The sequence below is a fragment of the Psittacula echo genome (assembly GCF_963264785.1).
Source record: "Psittacula echo genome assembly, chromosome: 11".
Lineage (NCBI taxonomy): Eukaryota > Metazoa > Chordata > Aves > Psittaciformes > Psittacidae > Psittacula > Psittacula echo.
Genome location: NC_137746.1, coordinates 6,236,574 through 6,261,899, shown reverse-complemented (window position 1 = coordinate 6,261,899; position 25,326 = coordinate 6,236,574). Strand labels below are relative to the sequence as shown.

Here is a 25,326-nt window from a genome sequence, read left to right as displayed (position 1 = left end):
GGGGCCATCTGTGCCCTCTTATTGCCCCGGAGCAGACGGGCACCGCACAGTCCCGCAGGGCTCCAGAGCCTCTTCCCTGGCCGTGCTTCCTATTGCCTCCCAGGGAGCTGCCCCTTCAGGCTGGTGGCTCTCAGCGCTGTGCCGGATCCCGTAGCCAAAATAAATAAGGAAGCCTGGGAATGGGCAGAACACGGTGGGGAGCCTCTCTCTTCCCTCCCCTCCCAACCACAGTGTAATCACCCCTTCCCTTTGGGCCCCATATCAGAGGACAGAGTGTTCCCACCACCCTTTGATGTCAAAGTTCAGCATCTCCTCCATCTGCCCTCTGCAGGCAGCATTAGTGCCACTGGCTCTCAAACCAAGGCTTCACCCAAAGAGATTGCCACCAGCTCTGGGATGTGGAGGGCATCCAGGCTTACCAATGCCCATCCAGAGCAGGTACCGCAGCCAGGCGCCTGCACTGAGCCGGGCCATCAGGATGCTGTTGATGGTGATGCTGAGGAGTGGCAGTAAAGGTAGGCAGGGAACCTGCAGGGACCAAGCACAAGGGAATAGGGTCATAACTTCACCCAGATGGACCAGGCAGAAGTTTCACAGTCAAGTTCAGCTCTTTGCTGCTTTAGGTAGCTGCCAAGAGGTGAGAGGAAGGTGTGAGGCTCAGAGATCTGAGCTGGGACCACAGCCTGTGCTGGAGAGGGATGCTCTGGAGGGTGGTTTGGTTGATGGGACAGGAGGTACCTGCAGGGTTTGAGGGGGGAGGCAGTAAAACACTGGCAAAACCAACCCAGGGTGTCAAGACCAGGTATCCTTTTACTGAGGAGCAGCTCTGATTTGTGCAACAGGCAGTGGGCTCAGTTGGGGCTGCAGGAGGTGCCCCCTTTGGCCTGTGAAACATGGAGGGGAAGAAGGAGGCACAGTCCCTATGCAAAACCCCAAGACCAATACAGCACATTGTGGATGCAGTGAAGGTCTGTCCAACCTAAAGCAGAGAGAACACACACCCCCCCCCATGCAATGTAACCCTCTCCCCAGGGGGCTGTGGCACTTCCCTGCTCTCCATCCCCCAGGTCCTCCCTGGGCACAGTCCCCTTGGCCGGGCTGTGTGCTCACCATGAAGGATGCTCTCTGCCGGCTCTGAGGCTGCCTCCAGATGAGCAGAGCTGCCACCAGGATCCCCAGGAGAGGCAGAGCCAGGGCAGTGGTGCACCAAGCACCCCTGGCACAGAGGCACTGCAGCCCCGTGGTGCTCACCCAGCTCACGGCACACACCAGGGCAGCTGCAGAGAGACCACAGCAGTGTGAGGACAACGCTTCCCCATGCTGATCCCATCCCTCACCCATGCTGCAGTGGTGGGAGGCACAAAGGACAACCAGGGGACGCGGCTGGGTGGTTTGCCATGGTGATGGTGAGTTTAGCTTTTCCCTCCAGGAGGCAGCAGGTTTCCAAAGGTCCCATTGGGGCAGCAGTTGTGCTGCAGTCAGGAGAGGGCAGGAGGGAGCCCGGCAGATCCTGCTGCGGGATGATTTACAGCGAGCAGGAACCTGCCAGCCTGTGCTACAGCAGCAATGCCCTGTGGTTACCCCATGCTGGCTCCCCATAAACCCCATCCGTCGCTCCTGGGTGTACCTATGGCTGCCAGAGCCCAGGCCACTGCAGAGGAGGAACGTGGGGTGGGATGTGAGGGTGGATGGACAAGATGGTCCCACCAGAGCTGCACAGCTGGGACCTTCCCTGCAGGAGTGTCCTTAGTGCTGGATCCAGGCCGATACCTGAGGAGCAATGTTGGATGTCCCGGGTAAAGCCAACATCAGAGATTGGGTGAGCCCTCTCCCCAGCACTCACCTGAGCAGCAGCACACAGCCAGCCACCAGCGAGTAAGCCAGCAGTGTGCCGATGGACATCATGTCAACCAGGGCTTTCAGGTCAAAGAGGAGGGCCACGAGTGCTGCAGGGATGAGAAGCCCTTTTCAGCCTCCCAGCAGACCTGTCAGCACTGCTGCTGTGCCCATCTCAGCTGTGCCCTCTGCACTCCCATATCCCCCAACACCCACTGCAACTCAAGCAACTCGTTGAGCTGGTGATGCTTTGGTCACAGGTGCAAAGCATCCTGCCACCTCCTGCATGGTAGCTCAAGGAGGCTGAACCCAAGGCCAAATATCCTCACCCACAGCACGGAGAACTCCCTCTGTGTATAGAGATATTGCTCCAACAGCTACCAGCAAGCTAGGGGGGGTCTGTGTTGTCCTGCTGGAAGAGAACATCCACCAAGCCCTGCTCATGGGTAAGGGGTAATCCAATCACTCACCTGCCACTGCTCCAGACACCAGTGTTGCCACCACTGGGCACTGACGGCGACTCACTTTGGCCAGAGGTTTGAAGAGGAGCCCGTCTCGAGCCATTGCATACAGGATCCGTGGCATGGGGAACATGGAGCCCAGGAGGCTGCAGAGAAGGGAGGAGAAGTGAGCAAGAATCCGGGAGATGCCATCCTGCCTTTTGCTCCTTCTTGTGTGGAAAGGGAGCTCCTGTTCATCTGTGTGGCCATGACCTTCTCAAGAACACACTGACAAATCTGTCACCTCCCTCCCCATCAGATGAGGAACAGTATCAGGGAAGTGATGTCCGCAGGTCATGGGGAGCCCTGTGCACACTAAGACACCCCAGCCTGCTCCTGCAGTCACGGTGCCACCAAACACCTAACCACTTCCTTTGGGGCTAAAAGCAGCACGGCACAGAGTTCGTTGCTGGTGAGGAGGGACCACGATGGGAGCAACAGGGCCTGTGAGGAAGGGCTGAGGGATTTTGGCCAAGCAGGGCAGTGGGAAGGGGCTGGGAATAGCTTCTGCATGTGTTACAGCTCCAGTGAACCCTGCCCTGAGGCACAGACCTGCCATCAGAGGACTCCTCTCACCTGGTTGTCAGGGCACACAGTGACCCCACAGCCACGGCGTGCTTTGCACTGCTCCAACCAATGTACTCAAAAGCCACTGGGAGTGGGCTCATGGTGTCCAGGAGGTAGTAGGGCATCATCAGGGTGAGGGCAGCAGACACCCCGAAGTACGCCAGGAAGCAGATGAGGAGGGAGAGGATGATGCCCATGGGGATGGATCTCTGCGGGTTCTTCACTTCTTCCCCTGGGGGAGGAGAAACTCAGCTGTAAAAACAGATGCTCATTCAATGTGCATGGCATGCTAAGAGCCAGCTCAGGCTGGAGAGCATATCTCGTATCCCCCCAAGAGAGAAGGGACACAGAGGCCTTCTCTCAAGGACATAGAGCTCTTGGGCTCCAGGATTATGGGGACATGCTTTGGGATTAGCCCAGTCATGCCACATGGACTCTTATAGATCCTCCTTTGAGCACAGAGGACAGGAAAGAGCAACAGAGCCAGGAATGTGCCCATTCCCAGCCCTGCACTAGCTTCTGCAGGGAGAATCACTTCCATGGACCCCAGCCTGCAGGGCAGGGTCCCACCAGCCCCTCTCCCCACCTCACTTACCCGTGGTAGCAATGCAGTCAAACCCAACAAAGGCATAGAAACAGGTAGAGGCTCCAGCCAAGGTCCCACTGAAACCATAGGGCATGAAGCCTCCCACCCCAAATGCACTGGTCGTGTTGTCAGCCACAGACTGGTTCCTGGGAGGAGGAAGAGGCAGGCAGCGCAGAGGGGTCAGTGCCATGGGGGGACCAGGCAGAACAGTCCATCCAACCCGCTCACCCCCCTAGCATCAACCCAGCAGGATGTTGGTTCTTTGACTCATTGCCAACAGGGCAAGGACAAATGGGAGAGAAGTGGGATTTCCTGGGATAAAGCATTAGGGGGATGACCCATCCATCTCCACCACCCTCTGTAGGCAGCACAGGGAGAGCAGATCTCATACCCAGCTGCCCATGGCACATCATCCTCCCTGAGCTTCCAGTTGCTCAGGTCACCTTTGATGAAGCCACTCAGTGTGACAAAGAGCAGGACAAGCACGTTGAGAGCTGTGAAGGCTTTGTTGACTGTGGTGGACTCCCTCACTCCGAAGGAAAGAAGCCCTAAGGACAAAAAGAGCAAAACTGGCTGAGCATCCTGGATGACACCAAGCACACTACTGGAGAGGGTGGAAAGAGGGGGAACAGTGATAGAGTCGGGAGGATCTGCAGATTACCCCAGATCCCCCTTGTGTTCCCCATTCTTTGCTCAGGAAAATAGCAAAGCCTCAGAGGGATCAGCACCATCCTGAAGGTGGGGTGAGGAGCTCATCCTACTTGATGGAGGATGGCACAGGGGGCTGCATCCTACCTGCCAGCAGCACCACCAGGCCGGCAGCAAAGGCATCTGGGTGCTCTGCCAGCCCCACAGAGCTCATGGCTGCGTGAGCACCCAAAAACCTCCCCATCTTCTTGCCAAGGAGCTGGTCAAAGGTGGCACTCCAGGCCCGGGCAACACTGGCGGTACCTGGGGAGAGGTGGTGGCTCCATGGGGTCTGGGAATGACACCCAGCAAAGGTAGGGGGATCAAAGGGGCCTCATACCAATGACATAGGACAGCAGCAGGTTCCACCCAGCGATGAATGCCCACAGCTCACCCACTGTCACGTAGCTGTACAGATAGGCAGAGCCAGCCAGGGGCACACGGGCCCCAAACTCAGCATAGCACAGCCCTGCCAGAGCGGACACCACAGCTGCGATCAGGAAAGAGAGGACGATGCTGGGGCCAGAGCTGGTTTTAGCCACCTCCCCTGCCAGGATGTAGACACCAGCCCCCAGTGTGCTGCCTACTCCCAAGGCAACAAGGTCCACGGTGGAGAGGCAGCGGCGAAGGCTGGAGTGCTCCAAGGCAGCCGGGATCTGCTTCCTGCGGGAAAGCATCCTTGGAACAGAGAGCAGCCAGCCCCAGCACAGCACCTGCGGGACAGGACAGCAGCAGGCATGAGGAGGATGCTGCCCTGAGTATATGACTCAAACCATGAACATTGCCCTTGCAGTTCCCACCATCCTCAAGGTACTTTCCAGACTCCCTGGATGCTGCCTGTTTTCTGTCTCTGCCAGGAAATGAGCCCATTTTGGAGCAAGACTGGGCTAAAGTGGCTGTGTTACTCTCTTATCCCAGTAAGAAGTAGATAAAAGCATGATTAGGGTTTGCTGGGCTCTGATTGGTGCTATGGTGCAAAGCAACAAGGACACTTCCCTGTCCCCTGCCAGCTCAACAAGTCCTATTGCTCCAGCAGCATCCCTAAGCAGGGACACAGCCAGCATTGTCTCAGCTTTAACACTGACACTATTTGAAATGCAGAAACAGGGCCAGAGAAGGAGGGGTGGAAGATGAGCTGCTCCTGGAGCAGCTGTTGGCCTTGATGTGCACCAGGAAAGACCCATCTGCTCAGCTGAAGATGCCCCCACAGCACCAAGAACTGTGCCAATGGCACAGCTCAGACAGGGACTGGTCTCCCTGGGCCATCAGCTTGTCCAGCAATGCTGTGGCTTACTTGTCACTGATGGAGATGCCAGCCCAGCAGAGACCCAATCGTGCAGTATTAGTGCATCAGACAAGTGATGTGTTGGTACAGCATGCCTGGGATTTGTGTGCCTCCCCCCATCCTTCCCCAGGAGCTCCCAGCACTGCAGAAAGGGGGCTGCGTGCCTCTGCATCCACACAGTGCTGCTGGGACCTCCAGTTACCCTGCAGCAAAGCAAAGTCCATGCTGCAAATCCCATAATTTGCTACCTACAGGGACCCCCTGGAAACCAGAACATCCCAGCAGCACTGAAGATCATAGGGCTGTGCAGTCTGTGCTGTGAGCCCGGGGAGGGACATGGACCACCCTGGGGCAGTACCCAGCACCCTGGCCCATAGGATGGGATGCTGTAAGCCCTTGTAGCATAGGGAATCCCAACCTCCAGGACAACTGCTTTGTCGCCAGGGGCTGAAGAACTGCCCAGGGACAGGCCAACTGGGGCTGCCTTCCCACCCCTGCAGCACCCACTTCCCACCACCAGTCCCACCTAGGGCATCTCACCCTGATGGTTTCCCCTTATTCTGCAAAGAAACTACTTACTCCAGCCATCCTTATGGCAAACAGCTCCAGCTGCGAGGTGATGGTGAGCACCAGGCAGCCCCAGCCACACTCTCCCCTTAAATCCTTTATGGGAGAGCCCTGGCCCTCCCCTCACTGACCACCACTCCGGGCTGCACAATGGGGAATCTATGCAGAAATATGTTTCCCACACTGCCTTCCAAACCATCCACACAAGCCTGCAATGCTAATGGGCTCAGGGGCATCACTGAGGGGTTTAACTGATATGGCAAAGCTGCCTCTGCAGGTGGAAGGGGGAACCACCTCCCTCTACCCCCATTCCCTCACCTCAATCTGTGGAGCAGGTTTTGGAGGCAATCCAGGCAGAGAGGAGCAGAAATAGGGTGAGGATGCAGGGGTTAATGCACCTATGGCTGTGACTGTAACCAGGTTTAGAGGAACATAGGAGATAAGCAGTTCCATGAACTGACTGCAACAAGGCAGAGGGGCACAGACCCTGAACTTCCCCACTGTTTGGACACTAACACCGCAGATTCTGGCCAACCCATGTCACAGCCCCATTGCAGCATTAGATAAAGAAGCCCTCAATCACCCAAATGCAGCTCACAGCAGAGCAGGCACCACCACCACCCCCCATTACTGATCCACACAGCCTTGTCCTAGGAACAGGACTGCAGCTCTTAACCCAAGCATCTGCTCCATATAAGCATCCAAACTCCACAACTCCTACCATTAGAAGAGAAATAATTGCAATGAAGGCAGCAAAACCTGAATATTCCTCCATAGATACCAGAAACATTCCTAACACAGGGCCTCTTCCCAAAGGTGCAGCATACAGAGGCTAAGCAGCAAAGTGCAAACAGAAATTCAGGGCTGGCCTTAAATAGAGGCCCAGGGCTGATTGGGTGGGGGCTTCAGGTGAGGCTGATCAGGGCCAATAAGGCATATAAGGGCCCTCAGATGCTAACACAGCCTTTCTATAGTGTTGCTTTAGCAGTGGGAGGATGTATGGGAAGTGATGGTGTGGCTTGGCTGGTCTTAAGTATTTTAGGAGAAGAGAGCTAAGTCTGGGCTCTAAGAAGAGGCTGGAAGCTGATGTTTTGGAGCAGGATCAAACTTAGATTTTATTGTAAATAGCACTGAGGCTGAGTATCTGGGGACAAAACCCTCATAGGTTGTGAGGTAGGTCAGCACATCCTCTAGCCTTCAGCTTGCAATGAGCAGGAGCAGAGGAAGAGGGCATCAGCTGTGCAGGATCAGAGCAAAGGTGGCACCTAAAGTGTAGTGGATGCTTTAACTATGAGGTTGCCTTATCTTGGCTGCATGGGGCAGCCCCATATCCATGGTGCACTCTGTGAGCTGCTGTGTTAGCACCTCTGGGGTAGGGTGCTTCAGCACACCATGACACAGCAGGGGCACCAGGAGGAGAGTAGGGCTGTTGCCCTGCATTGCAGTGCAGGGTGAACAAAGCCGTGCTTGTCACCCACGCTGTCTCATGTGAGAGAGGTCTTCAGACACCAACGCCAGCCCAAGGGAACAACAGGGCACGGAGGAGCAGTGGTGCAAGCTGGCATTGAGCATGTCACATCCAGCCTGGGGTCCCTGCTGCCCAGGACAGGCAGGGCTGAGCAGCTCGGCTGCCTTGCAGCCCCAGAGAGATGCTCTAGTCAGAGGGTATCAGCAGGGCTTGGATGCCTGAAATACGTCAGCAGCCTTCAAATTCCCAAGGGCATCCTTGTTTTTATCTGCTCCTGCTGGCACCAGCCAGGGCACAGACACTGCTGCCCATGGCTCTAGGGTCAGTCCCACTATCTCTTCCAGCCTTGCTGCAGCTTCTGTGCTGGCTGGAGCAAAGGGTGGTGGTAAAGAAGGAGCCGGCTAAACCTGGGTGAGGCAGGGATGGAAATAGCCTGAGGGCATGGCAAGTAGCGGTACAGTCTGTCAGCAGCATCTCAGAGAGACTCACCCTGCATCCCCACCCGTGCCTGTGCTGTAAGCTCTTCTCATCCCTGTGTCTGCAGCACAAAAGGAAGGTTGGGAAGAATGGACGACAGCAACTGCCCCTCTTCAACTCAGCTTCTGCCCCATGGAGAGCCCTGGTCAGCACAGGTCCTTTTGGGGGCAACATCCTTCCCTTTGGCTTTTGCAGAGGGAGTCAGGGATGGGCTTTCCCCAACCATAACCAGGGAAAGGGGTGATTTGGTGCGAGTGGAGGTGTCTGCAGACAGGAGCACCCCATGAGTACCCTGCACCCCAAGAAACCGGGCTGGGGGGTGACGGAAGGGTGAAGCGCAATCACCGCTATCCCCTTGCACTGTGTTCCCACCACGGGCACACAGCCCCTGCCCGCAGTGGGGCTCTTGTGCCCAGTGACCCCCTCGGCACGCAGAAGGTGACACCGGGGTGTCCCCCCCCCCCCACTGTGGGCACCCAGCCCCGCGGGGCGCGGTGCGGAGCCGGGGGGGGGGGTGAGCGCGGCCCTGGCCGCGGTGCCGCGGCAGGCGGGGACTGGAGGGCTCGTGAGCAGTGACGCGCGGTCTGGGGGAAGCCGCCGCTCGCCAAGGACAGCGCGCAGGGGAGCGCCGACCGGACGCGCGGTCCCGCAGGAGCACCCGGACAGGCCCCGGTGCCGCTTGTGAGTGTGCGGGGGGGGGAGATGCGGGTGCTGCGAAGGGAGAGCGCTCCCGTGCTAAGCTGCCACGGTGGTGTGCGACGGGAAGCACGCCCTGGCCCCGGGCGTGGAGCCGCGCAAGCGGAGGCTTCCCCCCGAGGGGTGGCTGCGGGGCGGGTCTCTATTTTCTTTATCTTTGTACGAAAATCCGTTGTTTTTAACCAAATCTCGGGGCTGCGGTGCCGCAGGGTGGGTTTTGGGTGGGTGCTGGTGTTGGTGCGGGGACATGGGTGTGTCCCGGCCGGGATGTGGCTTTGTCTGTGCCCCGGTGCTGCAGAAACACCCGTCCTTCCGCGCAGGGGTCGGGGCTGGGCTCGGGGGAGAGGATGCCCGTGGTTTGGTACCCACCGGGATGCCCGTAGTTTGGTACCCACTGAGTTTTGCACTGGTAAATGGCACCCCAGGGGCACAGAGTTCTTGGTACTTCTTGGCAGGGAGGTGGGGCAGGGGACTTTGGGGATCTCCCCTGCCTCACAGGGAGGATGGATGCTGCCTTTTTAAACCAGGGAAGCTCCCTTTCTGCCCCACGGGCAGTACAACGGGGAACTGGGTGTGTCGTGGCCTCCACCACAAGCAGTCACACTGGGAGAGCCCTGCGAGGGCTGCAGAAATAGCTGCTGGGCTCCTGGGCTGAAACTGAACCCAAAGCCATGATGGGGCTCTGTAGAGGCTGTTGGGGTGCACACTGCTGCGGGGACAGAGGCTTCTTGGTAAGGGTGGGTTGTTCTGCAAAGGGGATGGGTTGTGCACATCATTTAGGGTTTCTCATGGCACCCTCATACTCTAAACCTCTCCATCATTTGGGTAGGGGGGCAGGTATCCCCCCCATGCTGGGGCTCTGCAGCCTCCAGGCATCCCCATGGATCAGGTGCTGGCAAAGCAAGAGCCAGGCTGCTCCCCAGCTGCTGCAGTGGGGATAGGGACAGGCTGGGGCTGGGTGCGGCGGGTGATTCTCCACCATTGCTGAGATGAGTTGTGCAGTCTCAGCCCCACTGCCGCATGCATGGAGGGCTGCGGGCTGTGCCATGCAGGGCTCTCTCTGCTCCATGGAAGGTACCCAGGCACCTGAGTGGCATTAAAGACTCTATGGGCCAGGGGCTGGGATCCCTGCCCGGCTGCAGTGCAGCCTTGCTGTGCATGGGGCATGCGGGGGGCTCTCCCTCAGCCAGGGGGATGAGCCAAGACTCACAGCCTGAAAAGGGAAAGGGGGTGAAGGCAGCTCTGGTTCTCTGCAACACTTCCTCCCTTCAGAAGGATGCTTGCTGGTGTCAAAAGACTTCCTGCATCGAAGCGGGGTGACCCGGCCACAGTGACGGTTGCAGGGCTGCGTCTCCCCCACCATTTGTGCTCTCATAGGGATGGAGAGCCAAGCCATGGAAGTTCAGAGCATTTCCCCTACTTGCTGCATGAAATGGAGCTCTCCTGGGGGCAGAAACGGGCAGAAATGCCCCCAGGGCAGCTCTGCTGTGCCTTGAGCTTCCCTGCAATGTGTCTCAGAGCCGAGCACTAGCAAGGAGGGGCCGTGCCTCATGGCTGGAGCTCAGCTGACGCTCACTGGTTCATTCATGGCCGGGCTCCATTTTCCAGCTGCTTCTCTCCCTCCATCAGCTTTCTCAGAGCAACTGCACTGTCTGGGGACCTTGGGAGGGTGAGGAGAGCCCATGCCACAGGAGGGTTGCAGCTATAAATGGTGCTGGTGTTTGTTAGAAAACAACCTGTGAGTTACTCTGGAAACGCGGCTGTTTCCTGAGCTGTGCTGGGTGCGTGGGGTTTGATGGTGGCCTTGATTCAGTGCACAGGAACTCAGATTAAAGCTGGTGGCAACTTGCAGGGGCTGCCCAGCACTGAGCATCCTGAGCACTGAGGAAGCTGGGCTGGTCCCAGGGCTTGAGGGGGCTGCAGAGGGAGCATTACGGGGTGCAGTGAGGAGTGTCAGGCCTGCAGAGGATGCTCTGCCCATTTCCACCTATTCAGCACTTTCTTCCCCTCCTGGTTTCTCTCTGCACTGGCAGGAAGCAGCATGGGGCCCATCTCTGCTGCTCCTGGTCTGTGGTGTCCCCAGCTCAGTGCCAGGTACCAAAGGACCTGGTGACAGCATCCCTTCTCCCCAAGCCTCCCCAGCAGCACCCATCCATCACCTTCCCCATGGGTACCACACCCACAGTGATGGATGGCAGCAGCACCCAAGAAAGGGAGCAAAGCCTCCCTTAACTAACACAGCCCATGGAGAGGAGGCTTTGGTTTATGTTGGCTTCTCTGTTCCATCCCACAGCTCCTCCTTGCCCTCACTCCAGTGATTTCCAGCTTGGGAAGCCATGGCGCCTAAAGGAAAGGTAAGGTGATGCACACACGGTGGGCATGGGTGGTTGGGTGTCACAAGGCAGACCCCAGAGCTGAGGCAGCATTTCCATCATGCAGCAAAGCTGGTGGAGACGTGCTTGGAGCACAGTGCTGCTCAGAGCCTGTTTACATTCCTGCCTCTCCAACCAGTGCTGTCTGGACCCGATGCAGATGGGGAAGTGCTGGCAGGGAGAGCAGGGACAGCAAAGAGCAAAAATCCTTTTGGGATCACAGTGGGATGGGGGAGAGAAGCAGGACTGTGGGAAGTGGAGGACAGACACTGCACTGGGGATTTGGGATTTCACTGGAGAGGAATCTCACCCGAGCCTGCTGCAAGGCATGCAGCCTGCCTTGGCCTCTCCTGCTCGGTCTGGATTTCTCCCCCTCAACAAGCCTGATGCAACGTGGCAGCCGGGTGAGCAGGTGATCCCTCCAGCCAGGAAAACATCTTGGATTGAGTGGAAAACCCTGCCTCGGTGGGCAGCTGCTGCTGATGGGGTGCAGCCTGCCTGCGGGTAGTGTGCTAGGCAGGGGAGGAGCCCATGTGCACAGCCTGCCTTCACTGCTGGAGCCAGGCTCTGGTTTCCATTCCCTCGGGAAATCAAGGAATCATTGCCTCGAGCCCCATTACCCGCAGCTTCCTGCCCAGCTGAAGGACTGGTTGGCTCTGGATGGGGAAACTGAGGCACGGTGTGGATGAGCATCGCCCCTGTAGGGGTCCAGGACCCCCAGCAGCCATGCAGTGGGACAGCACGCAGCCACGCTGGGAATTCTGCTTCCACCCTCCCGGCCCCAGCCTGGCTTATTTTTAGCTGGGAGGTCCTGAGCAGGCCGGGATGACTCAGAGGCTGGAGGAGGGGAAGCGGGGCCCCGGCAGCTGGAGCAGGATTTGGGAAGGGGGTTGGAATGTGAGGAGGGTGCAGCAGGTGGGATGCGCTTTCCCTGCCCAGGGGTGTTTCTGCACCTCCATGGGGCTCATTCCCCAACGATTTCAAGGAGCATTGGACAATGCACAGCAATGAGCTCCTGCCTCAGTTTCCCCACCATGACAGCACTGCAAGACAGGCAGCTCATTTGATAGCTCAGGAGGTAGGAACACAGCCCTGTTTCTCCTTACCACCTAACCAACATCTTGCCTCCCCAGCACCACCCCAGCACCCTCCAGCCACCCTTTTCCCCTCCTGCTGCCTCCAGGCACCCCCTTTGCCCTGCAGCTTCTTATTTCCATTCCTGCGAGGTACATGTGGGCAGCAGCTCACACTGAGCCAGGAGGGTCCGGGAGCTGCCGGGAAGTGCGGCTAAATCCAGCGCTCCCGATGAATCACCTGCAATACGATCTGTCCTGTGCCATCGAAGGGCAGTGTCTCCTCTTGCCTGATGTGGTTCCCACCATATGGGATATGGGTGCCAGCAGCTCCTCCTGAAAGAGAAGCTCCATCCTGTGGGATGTGCCCAGCCTGGACTGGTTTCTCTCTGGAAAAAGGGGGTACAACGGCTGGGCTGTTTCTGAAGGTGCTGGATGAGATGTGCAGTGATGCTGTTGTGCTGTGGCATTGGGATGGGACCCAGGGGAGCAATGGATATAGAGCTGCCCGTGTCCATCCCATTGGGTTCATTCTTGGAGGTACTGGGTCAAGGATGCTGGTGCTGCCTGCCTGATACCGATCTTCTCTGGGGACACATTAGCTTTAGATGCTCATGCTGGCAACAGCCCTGGGCCTTTGTACAGCTCCTGGAGATGTCAAGCCCTGCAGCATATCCTGAGCAGGTGATCTCATGGAGGTGTAGGTACCTGGTTGGAGCATGGTCAGCGTTCCCGGAGTGCTGACACAGCTGAGAGCCCCGGCTCAGCCTGGTTTCACATCAGCTTCCACCCAGGGTCGGGGCTGGTCTCATGCAGAGCCTGACCCCAGGCTCCCCCCGGCAAAGCTGACCTGGGGAGAAGCTGTGTGTGGGCATCACTCCTGGGTTCCCCTTTGTGCAGCCTGGTGGTGCAGAGGGGCACACAGAAGTGGATCATGGCAATCCCTGGGATTTCTCAGGCTCCTGGAAGTCTTTCCCTGTCTCGAGGATCACTGCTCTGACCCCTCAGCCCAGCCTGGGCCCTGCAGAGTGATGGGACAGGACAGGCTGTTGGCAGCTCTGGTGCTTCTCAATGCTTTCTGCTGAGCAGCCCACAGTGATTTTGTGCCTGTGTCTCCTTGCCTTGAGGCCATGCAGGGCTTGGGCATCCTCAGCATCCAGAGGGTTTCCCTGCTCACAACAGGCAGTGGAAAATGATTTCTTTCGTTGTTCTGAATCCAGCCCTGATAACTCCCTTCAGCACCGCTGCGCTGCAAGGGGATTATCCTGGTCCTTGGGTGCCTTCCCCTGCATTCAGGTGTCCAACCCTACCATGGGGTCTCCCCTTTTGCTGCCACCACCTCCAAAATGGTGCTGGGAACTGAAAGAGCTGAAGGAACCTGCCTCCAAATGCTCTGGCTCTTGCTGGTGCAGGGGGGAGGATTGTATCCAGCTTAAACACAGAGCCCAAACAGCAGTGCCAGGAGACAGGGGAGGGAAGGCTGTGTACATACTCCATGACCTGACACAAAACAATTTAGAGGACAGGGAGAGCAAACAGGAAAGCAAACAAATGAGAACAAGTGTTTATGTTTGAGGCTGAGCTTTGCCTTCAGGCAACAAGAGCAGGAATGGATCTGACCTCATTCCTGTTCAGCTTCCTTCTCCTTTCCCACCCCACCAGAGGATTCTCCTTCCCCTTTCACCTTCTCTTCTCTCCTCCTTTGCCCTAGGTCTACAGGGGATCAGTGAAGGAATTCCCAGGCTTTGATGCCAGCCAGGATGCAGAGGCCTTGTACAATGCAATGAAGGGATTTGGTATGGATGCTGCTCCAGACTTCTACCCTATATATCCCCTGTTCATTCAGTTGACTTGGTATCCTGCATTGCCTCTCCTCTCAACTGCCTCCGTTAGGAGTATGCCAGGACCTCTCCTCGTTCCCCTTTCCTCCCTGGAGCTAGCTCAGTTCTGCTTCTCCTCCCAGCCCCAAGTCAGAAGCAGCCTGGGGCTTCTTTGGGGCAGGATGGCTATGATGAGCCCAGCCATGGGGCTAGATGTGACTGCCGGCTGTCCCTGCAGGCAGTGACAAGGAGGCCATCCTCGACCTCATCACATCCAGAAACAACAAGCAGCGAGTGGAGATCTGCCAAGCCTACAAGTCCCAGTATGGGAAGGTAACAGCAGAAGCACTCCCTGGTCCTTGCACCCACTTCAGATGCAGGTGGCCGTGGCTGCCACCAACCACCCCACACAGAGACCCACAGCTCCCTGGACCCATTCAGAGATGCTGTGGAGCAAAATGTCCCCCATCCCCTTTATCCCCCTCCACCAGGACCTCATTGCAGACCTCAAGTACGAGCTGACAGGGAAGTTTGAGCGGCTGATCGTGAGCCTGATGCGGCCCCCCCCTTACAGTGATGCCAAAGAGATCAAAGATGCTATCGCGGTAAGGGGTGGGCAGCCCCCCCAGGGCCCCCTCTTGAGGACACCCCGGCTGTCCCCACTGCTCATGGGGCTGTGTCTGTGCCCACAGGGTGTTGGCACGGATGAGAAGTGCCTCATTGAGATCCTCGCCTCCCGCACCAACCAGGAGATCCATGACCTGGTGGCTGCCTACAAAGATGGTGAGGGCTGGGGAGGGGCACGGCTGCCGTGTGTCCCCTTGGGCCAGGACAAGGGGCAGAGATGAGGGGATCCAGCCCTCCAAACCTGACTTCTCCCTCTTCCACCAGCCTATGAGAGAGACCTGGAGGCTGACATTGTTGGAGACACCTCAGGCCACTTCAAGAAGATGCTCGTCGTTCTGCTCCAGGTATGTCTGTAGGTGATGGTGCATCTGTAGGTGATGGTGCGTGCACCCAGCAGGGCTGAGCCCGTTGCTGTCCCACAGGGTGCCAGGGAGGAGGATGATGTGGTGAGCGAGGACCTGGTGGAGCAGGATGCCAAGGTGAGGTTGGCAGGTTGCTGGAATGGGCAGGCAGGGATGGGGCTGGTGGCACATCCAGACTGCAAAAGGTGGATGGGCATCAAGGGCACCTGTTCTTGGGCAGAGCCCCATGAAGGCAGCACCCTGACTCAGGCTCTGCTGCCTTCCTCATCCCACAAGGACCTGCTGGAAGCTGGCGAGCTGAAATGGGGCACGGATGAGGCCCAATTCATCTACATCCTTGGCCGGCGAAGCAAGCAGCACCTCCGCCTGGGTGAGCATCTCCTGCAAGCTTGGGGTTGGGCTTGAAGGGGTTTGGGCAGCTTCTGCAGGCATCATCTCCCTCTTGTCCCGCAGTCTTTGATGAGTACCTGAAGATTTCTGGGAAGCCAATCGAGAGGAGTATCCGGGGAGAGCTCTCTGGTGACTTTGAGAAGCTGATGCTGGCTGTGGGTAAGTCAGCACTGGTGTGGGGGGCGCTGTGAAAACACACCACTGGCCTTGCTGGGGTGGGAGGGCTCAGTGCAAGAGCCAGTGGGGTTGTGGTTGTGGCTGTACCTGGCTTCAGGGAGCTCAGGAAGGCTTCTCTGAGGCGAGTGGGGATGCTGAATGTGGTACCCATTCTGCATCCCCACTGATGGGTTGAAGCTGGGTGCTGAATGTGGTACCCATTCAGCATCCCTCACCGTGCCTCAATTTCCCCACAGTGAAGTGCATCAGAAGCACTGCAGAGTATTTTGCTGAAAGGCTCTACAAGGCCATGAAGGTGAGTGGATCAGTGGATTATCCCTTCTCCAGGGGGTCCCTTTGCCACAGGGTGCTGCTAGAGGACATGGTGATGCAGGACCATGAAGACAGGACCTGTAACCTGGGTTTCCCTTCAAAGGAGCTATTCCTTCAGACCCAGGGCTGGGTACAAATCTGATAAAGGGTCCCAAATGTGATGGGCTGAGCAGGGTTGCTTGGTCACACCAAGCTTGATGCAGGGACTCCTCCATTGCAGGGGCTGGGCACAAGAGACAACACGCTGATCCGTATCATGGTGTCCCGCAGCGAGATCGACATGCTGGACATCCGGGAGGTGTTCAGGACCAAGTATGAGAAATCTCTCTACAACATGATAAAGGTAAGTGCTGGGGGTCCCCAGTCACCCTCCAAGCAACTGCAAGCTTCCTTGTGATGCCAGCACCCATGGGAGGGCTGAAACCCATCCTGTGCTGGGTGTCCATTTCCAAGGACAAGGCTCAAGGAGACCCTTCTCCAACGCACCCATCCCATGGCATTACCTTGACCCTCCCTGATGCATGGTTCTCCACCTCCTTCTCTCTTTCCAGGAGGACACCTCCGGGGAGTACAAGAAGGCGCTGCTGAAGCTGTGTGGAGGGGACGATGAGTAAGATCACCCATCACCGTCTTTGTCCATCTTCATCCCCTTGGTGCTGGGTACAGACCTGTGGGTCAGAGCCTCGTGGAGCACCTGGATAGCAGCACCTACAGTGACAGCAGATTGGTACGGGGGCTCTATGGCCCCTCTCCATGGCCAACCACAATGCCATGGTCCCTTGTTGGCACGTGGCAGCCCGGCAAGGCAGACACCTGTAGAGAGGATGCTCCAGTGGGGATGGTTGGGATTTACCACCCATTCTTCCCGCCATTCCCACCCAGCCCCACAGCAAGCACCCAGCGGGTACCAAACACCCCTCCTGGAGGGGCCGGGCTGGGGGTGGCTGTTGATGGGACACGGGCCCCCCCGGCTCACTGTCCCCTGTGCTTGCCCTCCCGTTGCAGTGCCGCAGGTGAGTTCTTCCCCGAGGCGGCGCAGGTGGCTTATCGGATGTGGGAGCTTAGTGCGGTGGCCAAAGTAGAGGTCAGCACCCCCTGGACCCCCTCTCTGCTCCCTGCCAGCTTGGGGCTGCTCCTCTCTGCCGTGGGGCACGGCCAGCCCCACACCTCCGCTCTGCCTCTTGCTCTGTGGCTTCTATCAACACTGTTTGGTTTGGGGCATGAGGTTGGTGGGATGTAACCCGGCAGGGCTGGCTGTCCCCCACCGGCTCCACTAACCCCCTCTTCTCTCTGAGACCTCCCTTCCTCGCATGTCTGTGCAATGCAGCACGTTCAGCCCTGTTCCAGTGCCCACCGGAGACCTCCTGCTCCCCAGGGCTGGCTGGGACGCAGCCGTGCCATGGGGAGCTGGCACCCTGCATGTGGCTGGAGGCACCCACAGAAGGGTGATTTAGGATGCACAGAAAGGACACCCTGAGCCCCAGTGCACCGGGTGAGATGGAGATGTGCTGGGAGATGTAAGGATGCAGGAGGGTACAATTGCAGGGCAGGAGCAGGCACTCTTTCAGCGACTCCTGGCTCTTAGCTGATGGGGCCAGCCGTAGCTGATGTGTCCCAGTGCTAGGGGAGGTGGGTATAACACTGAGTAGGACACCAAGACTCAGGGACTCTCTGTTGCTGTCTTCTCTCTGCTGGCCTGGCTATGGTTTGCCCCTGGATGGAAGGGGTGACAGTGGTGGGACATCCTCACTGAGCCCCAGGTGCCTGCACTAACACACAACCTGCTTTGGCCTCCGCTTGCCTGGTGGCACCTTCCCTCCCTCTCTCCATCCCTGCCTCTGTCCCAGCTCAGGGATGAACCCAAACCCCTCTGTGCATCCACAGCTGCGAGGAACCGTGCAGCCCGCGGGAAGCTTCAATGATGACGGGGATGCTCAGGTGCTGAGGAAGGCGATGAAGGGCCTGGGTAAGTAGGGACCATGCTCCCAGCCCCTTCCTGCTGCTCCTCAACAGCTCCTGAGGCTGAAAACCACCTTGTGTGAAAGCCTCAGGTGGAATCAGGATGGTTTTGGAGCTGTGGGAGCTCTCCCTTCCCCACAGCTCCAGTTTGCTGGCACAGGGATGGTGATGTGCCCATGGTCAGGGGTGGCATGAGATGGATCTGGCCCCCTTGGCTCTCCCCAGCATCACTGCTGTCATTGCAGGCACAGATGAAGGGGCCATCATCGAGGTGTTGACACAAAGGAGCAATGCCCAGAGGCAGCAGATCCTAAAGGCTTACAAGGCTCACTATGGCAGGGTACTGCTGGATTCCCCTTCCACCCTGCTCCTTCCCTGTGCCCCCATCCTGCCCCGTCCCACACTGAGATCTGCCCTTGCTGAAATAAGTCCTGCCTTGGCATCACTTCCTCAAGGAAGACCGAGTTGTGAAAGCAGCTCCTGCTCTGGGTGCACCACCAGCACCAGGGGAGGGTGTCCGTTCCCCTTCGCTTCATTGCCACTCAGAGTACTCCAGAGCCAGGATGTCCCGAGAGCCACCCCAAAATGGGACCTTAACCCACCCCATGGGTATTACCAGATGTCTCCCACCTCCACACTGCCCTCCCCTGTTTCCTCCCCGGTGTTGTCTCTGCTCCCCCATCCCTGTGGAAGGAGCTGGGGCTGAACCCTCAAATGCTTTTCACAGGACCTGATGGCGGACCTGAAGTCTGAGCTCTCGGGCAGCTTGGCCAAGCTGATCCTGGGGCTCATGCTCACACCGGCGCAGTACGATGCCAAGCAGCTGAGGAAGGCCGTGGAGGTAACTGCTGCTGGCATTGGCTTCAGTACGTGAGGATGGGGTGGCTTTTGCTGTGGCTGTACCTGCTCTGCTGATGGCCCAGGGCTATGGGTACACCCCAGCTTCATGGGTCCCCAGGCTCTCATCTCCTATACAGAAAGAGAGCAGAAAGCACCAGGATATAGACCTGGTTTGCACTGCAGACCCACTGGGAGCCCAGTTTGGCCTCTGCAGCCCAGTATGCTCTACCCAGCTCATAGATAAAGCCTCTTGGGGAGGCTGCCTTACAGAGCATCCCTGCTTTGTGGTGGGAGCAGTGCCCTACCAGGCACAGCCAGCTACAGGAGAGCCATGGTAGGGGCAAACCAGTGTGCACCACTATCCACCAGTCACACCAGCTGGTACCACACTTGGATGCTTCATTGCTGGTTCCTACCAACCACTGGAGTTATTTGCTGGACATGGGTTTTTGGCACATGGTAGCACGGTGGGGTGATGCTGCTGTGTCCTTGTCCAGTGCTGGCACCCACAGCATCCCACCACACTGCTCTCTTCCAGGGTGCTGGCACAGATGAGAGCGTCCTCATCGAAATCATGGCCACACGGAATAACCAGGAGATCAAGGCTATCAACGAGGCGTATCAGGAAGGTACGGCACAGGAGGGACATGGGGAGCACCCAGGCCCTGGGCACAGACCGTGTTTAACACTGTACAAAGCCCTTCCAGAGCCTGGGGTGCAATTCTTGTCTCTGGGTGCATGGCTGGGTGCTGTGAAGGTCTTCCAGTGCCTCCAGGCAAGAGCAGCACTTCCCCAGGTCCAACACCTTATGAAAGAGAAGTGGAAACTTGGGATGGTGCCAACAGGAGCCCTCAAATCCATCCTGTGATTTCTCATGCTCCCGTACTGTGCACTTCTCTTTCCTTTCCACCCATGACCCCTTCTCCCTAGGGAAACACAAGCTGCAAGCTGGGTTAAATCCCCAGCCTCTTCTCCCCCACAGAGCCTATGGTTTTAAACAGGCTCTATGGGCATTCACCCCCAGCAGAGCACTGGTCCTGGCCTCTCTTCATGTCACAGTGACATATCCCAGCTCTGCCACTGATGTCTCCTCCCTGAGAACTCTCTCAATGATCCCTTCCCCTTGGGAGCACCTGGAGCAAGAGGCTGTACACATGCCCAGGGCATTAGAGCTGCTGGGTTTATCCCTTCCTCCCCAGCCCTGGAAATACCAGATGGAGGCATTTGCCTCAGCCATACAAAGGCTGGAAGGTGGCCACCGCCATCCACAAGCTGCGTGGGGATCAGCCAGGCAGTGGTGGGAGGAAAGCAGAGCTGCAGGCAGGGAGCAGGACTCAGACATCCGCCTTCTCCGCAGCCTACAACAAGCAACTGGAAGATGACCTGAGCTCTGACACATCAGGGCACTTCAAGAGGATTCTCGTCTCCCTGGCTCTGGTAAGGGCAGCTCTCCTTGGGGACTGTCCCCTCCCTGCCATGGATGGTGGCTATGGAGGAGACAGAGCATCACTGCCTGGCTGGGCAGTGCTGCTGCCATCCCCTCACCTGGGGCTCTCCAAGGAGATATCCTCTCCCTTGCTCCATGATTTTTGTGTTGAACACAGGGCAACCGCGATGAAGGACCAGAGAACCTCACCCAGGCACATGAAGATGCTAAGGTAAGACCCGTGATGGCAGTGCTGTGCCAGGCTCTGCACAGAACAAATGAGGATGTTGCATCCCTTGGTCTGGAAATGGCATCCTCAGGGAAGCAAATGCTGCTGGGGCAGGGTGTCTGTAAGCTGCAGGGGGAGATGCCAGGGGATGTGATACCTTTCCAAGGTAAAGCTCCCAGGCCTGGTTGCTGATGCCCTGGGCTCTGCTGCACCATGCACTGGGAAGCTGCAGACCAAGAGAGCAGCACTGGGAGCTCCCAGCTGGGGACTGCACCATTCTTTGTGCAGAGCTGCCACTTTGGGGTCCGGTAACACACACTGATGCTGCAATTTGGCACTTGAGCTTCGAAGGCAGCTTTGGGCTGGTCTGCAGGAGCCACACGCCTCCTTGTTGTGCATGGGGCAGCACTGAAGTCTGAGCTGCTTTTCACCCTGTCAGCCCCATAACCATTGCGTCATCTTTACTGGGCTGTGCTGAGCCACGGGTGGAAGGGGAAGGCTGAGCAGCCAGAAATGATGCAGGGGGGAGCTGAGGCCCCATTGCCTGGCTCAGCTGCCGCTCCCAGGAGATCTGTGACCTTGGGGCTGTGCACTTGGCCTCCTGCCCCTTCGGCACAAGTCCCTTCCAAAAGGGGAAGCTTGGTGCGGAGCCAAACCCGAGCTCTCGCTTGGCTGTCCTGTGCCAGCGCTGCTTGCTCCAAGGCACGTTCCCAGCTCTCCCATCCGGGATGCTGCCGGCAGAGGGAGAGGATGCTGCACTGCCTGCATCCTGCTGCATGTGCCGCTGCTTGCCTCGACCTGCTGCAGAGAAAGAGAGAGCCAGGGATGACACACACAGGGACAAGGCACCTGGGAAACTGCCCTTTCCTTCCTCCTGCCTCCTGTGCAGGGGCTGGTGTGAGTCAGGGGCCAGGCAAGGATGCTCCCGGAGGAGGAACAGGCTGGTACCCAAGCCCCAGATGTGTGAGGCTCACTTTGCCTGGCCAAAGACAACTCCAATTAGTGGTGTAGAGGCCAAACTGGAGGAAGACAAAGGTCCTAAGATTAGGTCCACTCCCAGGGAAGCAGGGGAGCTGAGGACAGGTCATTTTAGAGGGTTTTGCTAGATTTTCCTTGCTTTGTCAGGGAAGGATAAAGGTTGAGCAGCATCTTCTGACCCTGTTGTCTTCCTGTCTCTCTCTTTCTCTCCACCAGGTCGTTGCTGAGACCCTGGTGAGTGCCTGCCCTTTCACTCCTCAGCCTTCTGCATGTTTGAGGGGATGCTGCAGCCCTCGGGTGCAGGGCTGGAGCTGGGAATAGCAGCCCCATATACTGTCTCCTCTGACCACATTTGTGTTTGCTTGCCTGGGGCTCCAGGGTCCTTGCATCAGGATGGGTGACAAGGGGACAGATGGGACCAGCATGAGGGCACTTCCCTGTACACTGGGCAGGAGAGACATAGCCACCTTCCTGCCCTTGGGAGGGCTGGGGACATGCATCATGCATGCAGGACCCATGTTCCTGGCACTGTGGGACTCTGGGCTAGCTTCCCTGGCTCACCACAAGTGGGAACTGGGGAATTCTACTGCAGGAGCCTGACGGATGTGGAGTACAGCCTCTCTGCTGAGCCTTGCAGCAGCCGCCTCACCCATGGGCAGCACTGCTCTTGTTCAGGGTGGAGGGTGGCTCCTGTGTGTGGCAGCTCTGAACTCCCTGTGTAATACTGGTCACCCCCAAAGCATCCTCCCCAAGAGAAAGATGAAAACCTGGACCATGAGCATTGCAAAGGGCTTTTGGGGATTGTTTTTTTTGTTTGTTTCTTGTTTTTTTTTCAAAATACCCCCACACACACTATTTCCCTGCTCATAAGAGGCAGCCCAAAGGGTGGCAATAGGGTGCTCAGGACTGGTTGTCCTAGCAAGAGCTGTTTGACATCTTTGTCCCTCTGTGCTATGCTCATTCCCCTGCCTCTTTCTTCACTCTCGGTTGCTCTCCCAGAAACTTGCTGACGTGTCCAGCAACGACTCCGGTGACTCCCTGGAGACCCGCTTCCTCAGCATCCTCTGCACCCGCAGCTACCCCCATCTCCGCAGAGGTAGGACCACGTTCCTCCACTGATGCTGGACCTTCCACTGCAACACAAGTGCTTTCCTTTGGGCTGGATGGGACTCCTGGGCAGCAGGAGATTGGGATCTTCTCAGGGCTGAGGTTGAGCAGTGGGAGGAGATGGCATGGTGTGGTATTTGGGGTCCATGGTTGAGGCTCAGTCTCCCGGGTGTGCAGGGCTGGGATGGAGCTGCTCAGCAGTGACCTTTTCCTCTGCCCACCTCCAGTGTTTCAGGAGTTCATCAAACTGACCAACCACGACGTGGAGCACGCCATCAGGAAGCGGATGTCGGGAGACGTGAGGGATGCCTTCCTGGCCATCGGTCAGTGCCCAGAGGGTGCTCCATCAGGGCAGGGCTCCCCTGAGGGCTGCAGTCCCTTCACCTGCCTCTGCCAAGGCAACGTGACAGCAGATTCCTGCTGCCTTTGGGCCATGGATGCTCACAGTGTGGCATGGGATGAGGGTGTCCTATGGGGCCAAGCCTGCACCCTTGTACCAAGGAAGGCTTGCAGCTGACCCAGTGGGTGGCACAGCTCTGTGCTGTGATGTGTCCCCTTGGTGTCATGAGTCAGGAGCTCAGCTTCTCTCCCCTCTGTGTGTTGCAGTGCGGAGTGTGAAGAACAAGCCGGCCTTCTTTGCTGACAAGCTCTACAAGTCCATGAAGGTGCAGATGGGCTCTCCTGGGGCTGAGCTGCGGAAGGGGGCTGTGCAGGGCAGACACCATTTGGGAATCTCTGATCGAACCCCATGGCAGTGATGGGATTTGTCCATCCCTGAGGGAGCAGGGCAGTGCTGAGCTCAAACCAATACCCCATCAGCTTTCTGGGGTTAGCACAAGATGTGACAGGCTTGTGTCTTGTCAGCAGCAAGTTCAGCACGTGTCTGAGGAGACATCAGAGAATCATAGAGTGGTTTGGATTGAAAGGGACCTTTAAAGATCATCTAATTCCAACCCCCTTGCCATGAGCAGGGACACCTTCCACTAGACCAGGTTGCTCGGAGCCCCATCCAAGCTGGCCTTGAATGTTTCCAGGGATGGGGCATCTACTGCCTCTCTGGGCAGCCTGTGCCAGTGTTGAACCACCCTCATTGTAAAACTTTCTTCCTTGTATTTAGTCTAAATCTCCCTTCTTTTAGTTTAAAACTATCACCCCTTTTCCTATTGATACAGGCCCTGCTAAAAAGTCTGTCCCTCTCTTGTAAGTTCCCTTTAAGTACTGAAAGGCTGCAATAATGTTTCCCCAGACCCTTCTCTTGTCCAGGCTAAATAACCCAACTCTCAGCCTTTCCCTATAGGCGAGGTGCTCCAGCCCTCTGGTGATTTTTGTGGCTCTCCTCTGGACCCAATCTCCACTTTGGGCTGTGCTGGAGATGCCAGGAGGGTCCCCAAGCCCCAGTCCCTCTGGGGTTACTTGCTGAAGCTCCTGTTTGCAGGGTGCTGGCACAGATGAGAGGACCCTCACCCGCATCATGATTTCCCGGAGCGAGATTGACCTGCTCAACATCCGGGGCGAGTTCATGGACCTGTTCGACAAATCTCTGCACCACATGATTGAGGTGAGGGCACACGGGCATCCCTCCCTGGTTTGTCACCTTGTCTGGTTGGGTCCTGATCCTAAAGGATCCATAGCCATGAGTGGCACAGGAGCCGAGCATCACCTGGGGAGGGAGAAATACCCCAGTCAGCTCCAGTGTTGGCATTTCTGGCTATAGAGATGTGCTGACATCTTCCACTGCTGCACAGATGCCTGTAGCATGGAAATACTCCTTCCCCATGCCTTGACCTGGGCTTTCCCAGTTCTCTGACATGAGTCTCCCTCTTGCAGAAGGACACCTCCGGTGACTACCGCACGGCTCTGCTGGCCCTGTGCGGAGGGGAGGACTAGGTGGCTGCAGGAGCCCCTTCTTTGTGTCTGAGCCAGCACGCACGCACCCACTGCCTTGATGTCACTGCAGCTTTGGGGGCTTCGGGGGACACTGGGCTCCCTGCAGAGGATGAAAGCAGCACCACATTGCAAGCGGGGTCTCGGGGAGGGGAGCAGAGGGCTCTGGGTAGGGAGATGTGCACAATAATTCATACCCAACATGCCACTAACCCAGGAATTTACCCAGATGGAAAAGACAATTTTAGATCTCAGAAATAAAACCCTACTGTTGCTGACCATAGGGTGAGAGCAGTTGATTTATTGGGGTAGGTTTGGGTGGGATTGAGCCTGTGCTGAGGAGTCTCGGTGTCTCCTTGCTACTGCAGGGACCCCAAATGCCCTTTGAACGACACTGCAGCATTCCCTGCTGTGAGGAAGGGGCTGGAAATTCATATGGAAATTCAAATTCTGCTGGCAGCAGAGCAGGGATTTCACTGAGAGCTTCACTTCATGCCTTTGAAAACCCCTGGCAGGGTTCGTGCCGTTGTGTGGATGATGCTTTCATAAACCAGAGATACAAATCGGGCTCGATGGCATCCATCCGTCCTCGCACGCTGCTTCCTGTGCTTTCAAGCTGCTGAAGCGAGAGTCGAAGCACATATGCCATAGAGGCTACACCCCCAGTTGATGATTGCACTTCCCCCGGCGCCCAGGAGAAAAGAACTGGAATTTCCAAAAGTGGGAAATTCCAGCACTTTCAATTGTTTCCAAGTCAGAACAAAAAGTCCTGAATGCCCGAGTCTTCCTCAGAACAGCTGGCTGAGGAAAGCTTCACCTTCAAGATATCAAAGCAGCATTAGGAATAATAACACAATATTATCATAGCGCTTCAAAACTAGCTGAGGTCAAGATGCCTCTACCAACATGTAGAGGCAAAACAGGGAAGCTGGAAAAACTCAGCTGGGTGTTATCCCACTGAAAATTCCCTTGAAGCCTTCCTGTAAAACATCTCCTTGTATCAAAATCACCTTTCTCAGGGGGAAAACAGCTGGCCTGCAGCTATTTTACCCTCTCCCATAGAGATTTGGGTTCCTCTGCCTTGCTGTTGTAAGTAGGAAC

At 57.2% G+C, this 25,326-nt stretch overlaps 2 protein-coding genes across 3 annotated transcripts; one reads left to right on the top strand and one right to left on the bottom strand.

Moving 5' to 3' along the window:
* Nucleotides 1-18: 18 nt before the first annotated feature.
* Nucleotides 19-11,400, bottom strand: LOC308226025 (cationic amino acid transporter 2-like; the record flags this gene model as incomplete). The annotated part of the gene is made up of 12 exons (XM_080627312.1): nucleotides 11,352-11,400; nucleotides 4,517-4,889; nucleotides 4,285-4,440; nucleotides 3,881-4,037; nucleotides 3,499-3,635; nucleotides 2,913-3,135; nucleotides 2,307-2,443; nucleotides 1,844-1,946; nucleotides 1,628-1,770; nucleotides 1,111-1,277; nucleotides 420-528; nucleotides 19-173 (listed from the first exon to the last, which is right to left on the bottom strand). Exons 2-12 carry the CDS (start codon nucleotides 4,851-4,853, stop codon nucleotides 19-21), a joined length of 1,824 nt encoding a protein of 607 aa, XP_080483438.1. The 5' UTR covers nucleotides 4,854-4,889; nucleotides 11,352-11,400.
* ANXA6 (annexin A6) lies at nucleotides 8,580-24,448 on the top strand. Of its 2 annotated transcripts, XM_080627158.1 has the most exons (26): nucleotides 8,580-8,654; nucleotides 10,963-11,023; nucleotides 13,826-13,910; nucleotides 14,173-14,267; nucleotides 14,426-14,539; nucleotides 14,627-14,717; nucleotides 14,826-14,905; nucleotides 14,984-15,040; nucleotides 15,200-15,293; nucleotides 15,377-15,472; nucleotides 15,727-15,785; nucleotides 16,023-16,145; nucleotides 16,354-16,412; nucleotides 16,808-16,886; nucleotides 17,687-17,768; nucleotides 18,007-18,101; nucleotides 18,489-18,602; nucleotides 19,140-19,230; nucleotides 19,959-20,038; nucleotides 20,206-20,259; nucleotides 21,451-21,468; nucleotides 22,234-22,330; nucleotides 22,569-22,664; nucleotides 22,948-23,006; nucleotides 23,777-23,899; nucleotides 24,169-24,448. In XM_080627158.1, exons 2-26 carry the CDS (start codon nucleotides 11,006-11,008, stop codon nucleotides 24,226-24,228), a joined length of 2,019 nt encoding a protein of 672 aa, XP_080483284.1. In that variant the 5' UTR covers nucleotides 8,580-8,654; nucleotides 10,963-11,005; the 3' UTR covers nucleotides 24,229-24,448. The 2 variants fall into 2 exon arrangements, with proteins under 2 accessions (XP_080483284.1, XP_080483285.1); XM_080627159.1 differs by lacking the exon at nucleotides 21,451-21,468.
* The last annotated feature ends 878 nt before the right edge of the window (nucleotides 24,449-25,326 follow it).

Coding starts and splice junctions, on each gene's coding strand:
- ANXA6 (XM_080627158.1), top strand. Junction 15,041..15,199: donor TGGTGGAGCAGGATGCCAAG/GTGAGGTTGGCA, acceptor TCATCCCACAAG/GACCTGCTGGAAGCTGGCGA. Junction 23,007..23,776: donor AGCTCTACAAGTCCATGAAG/GTGCAGATGGGC, acceptor TCCTGTTTGCAG/GGTGCTGGCACAGATGAGAG.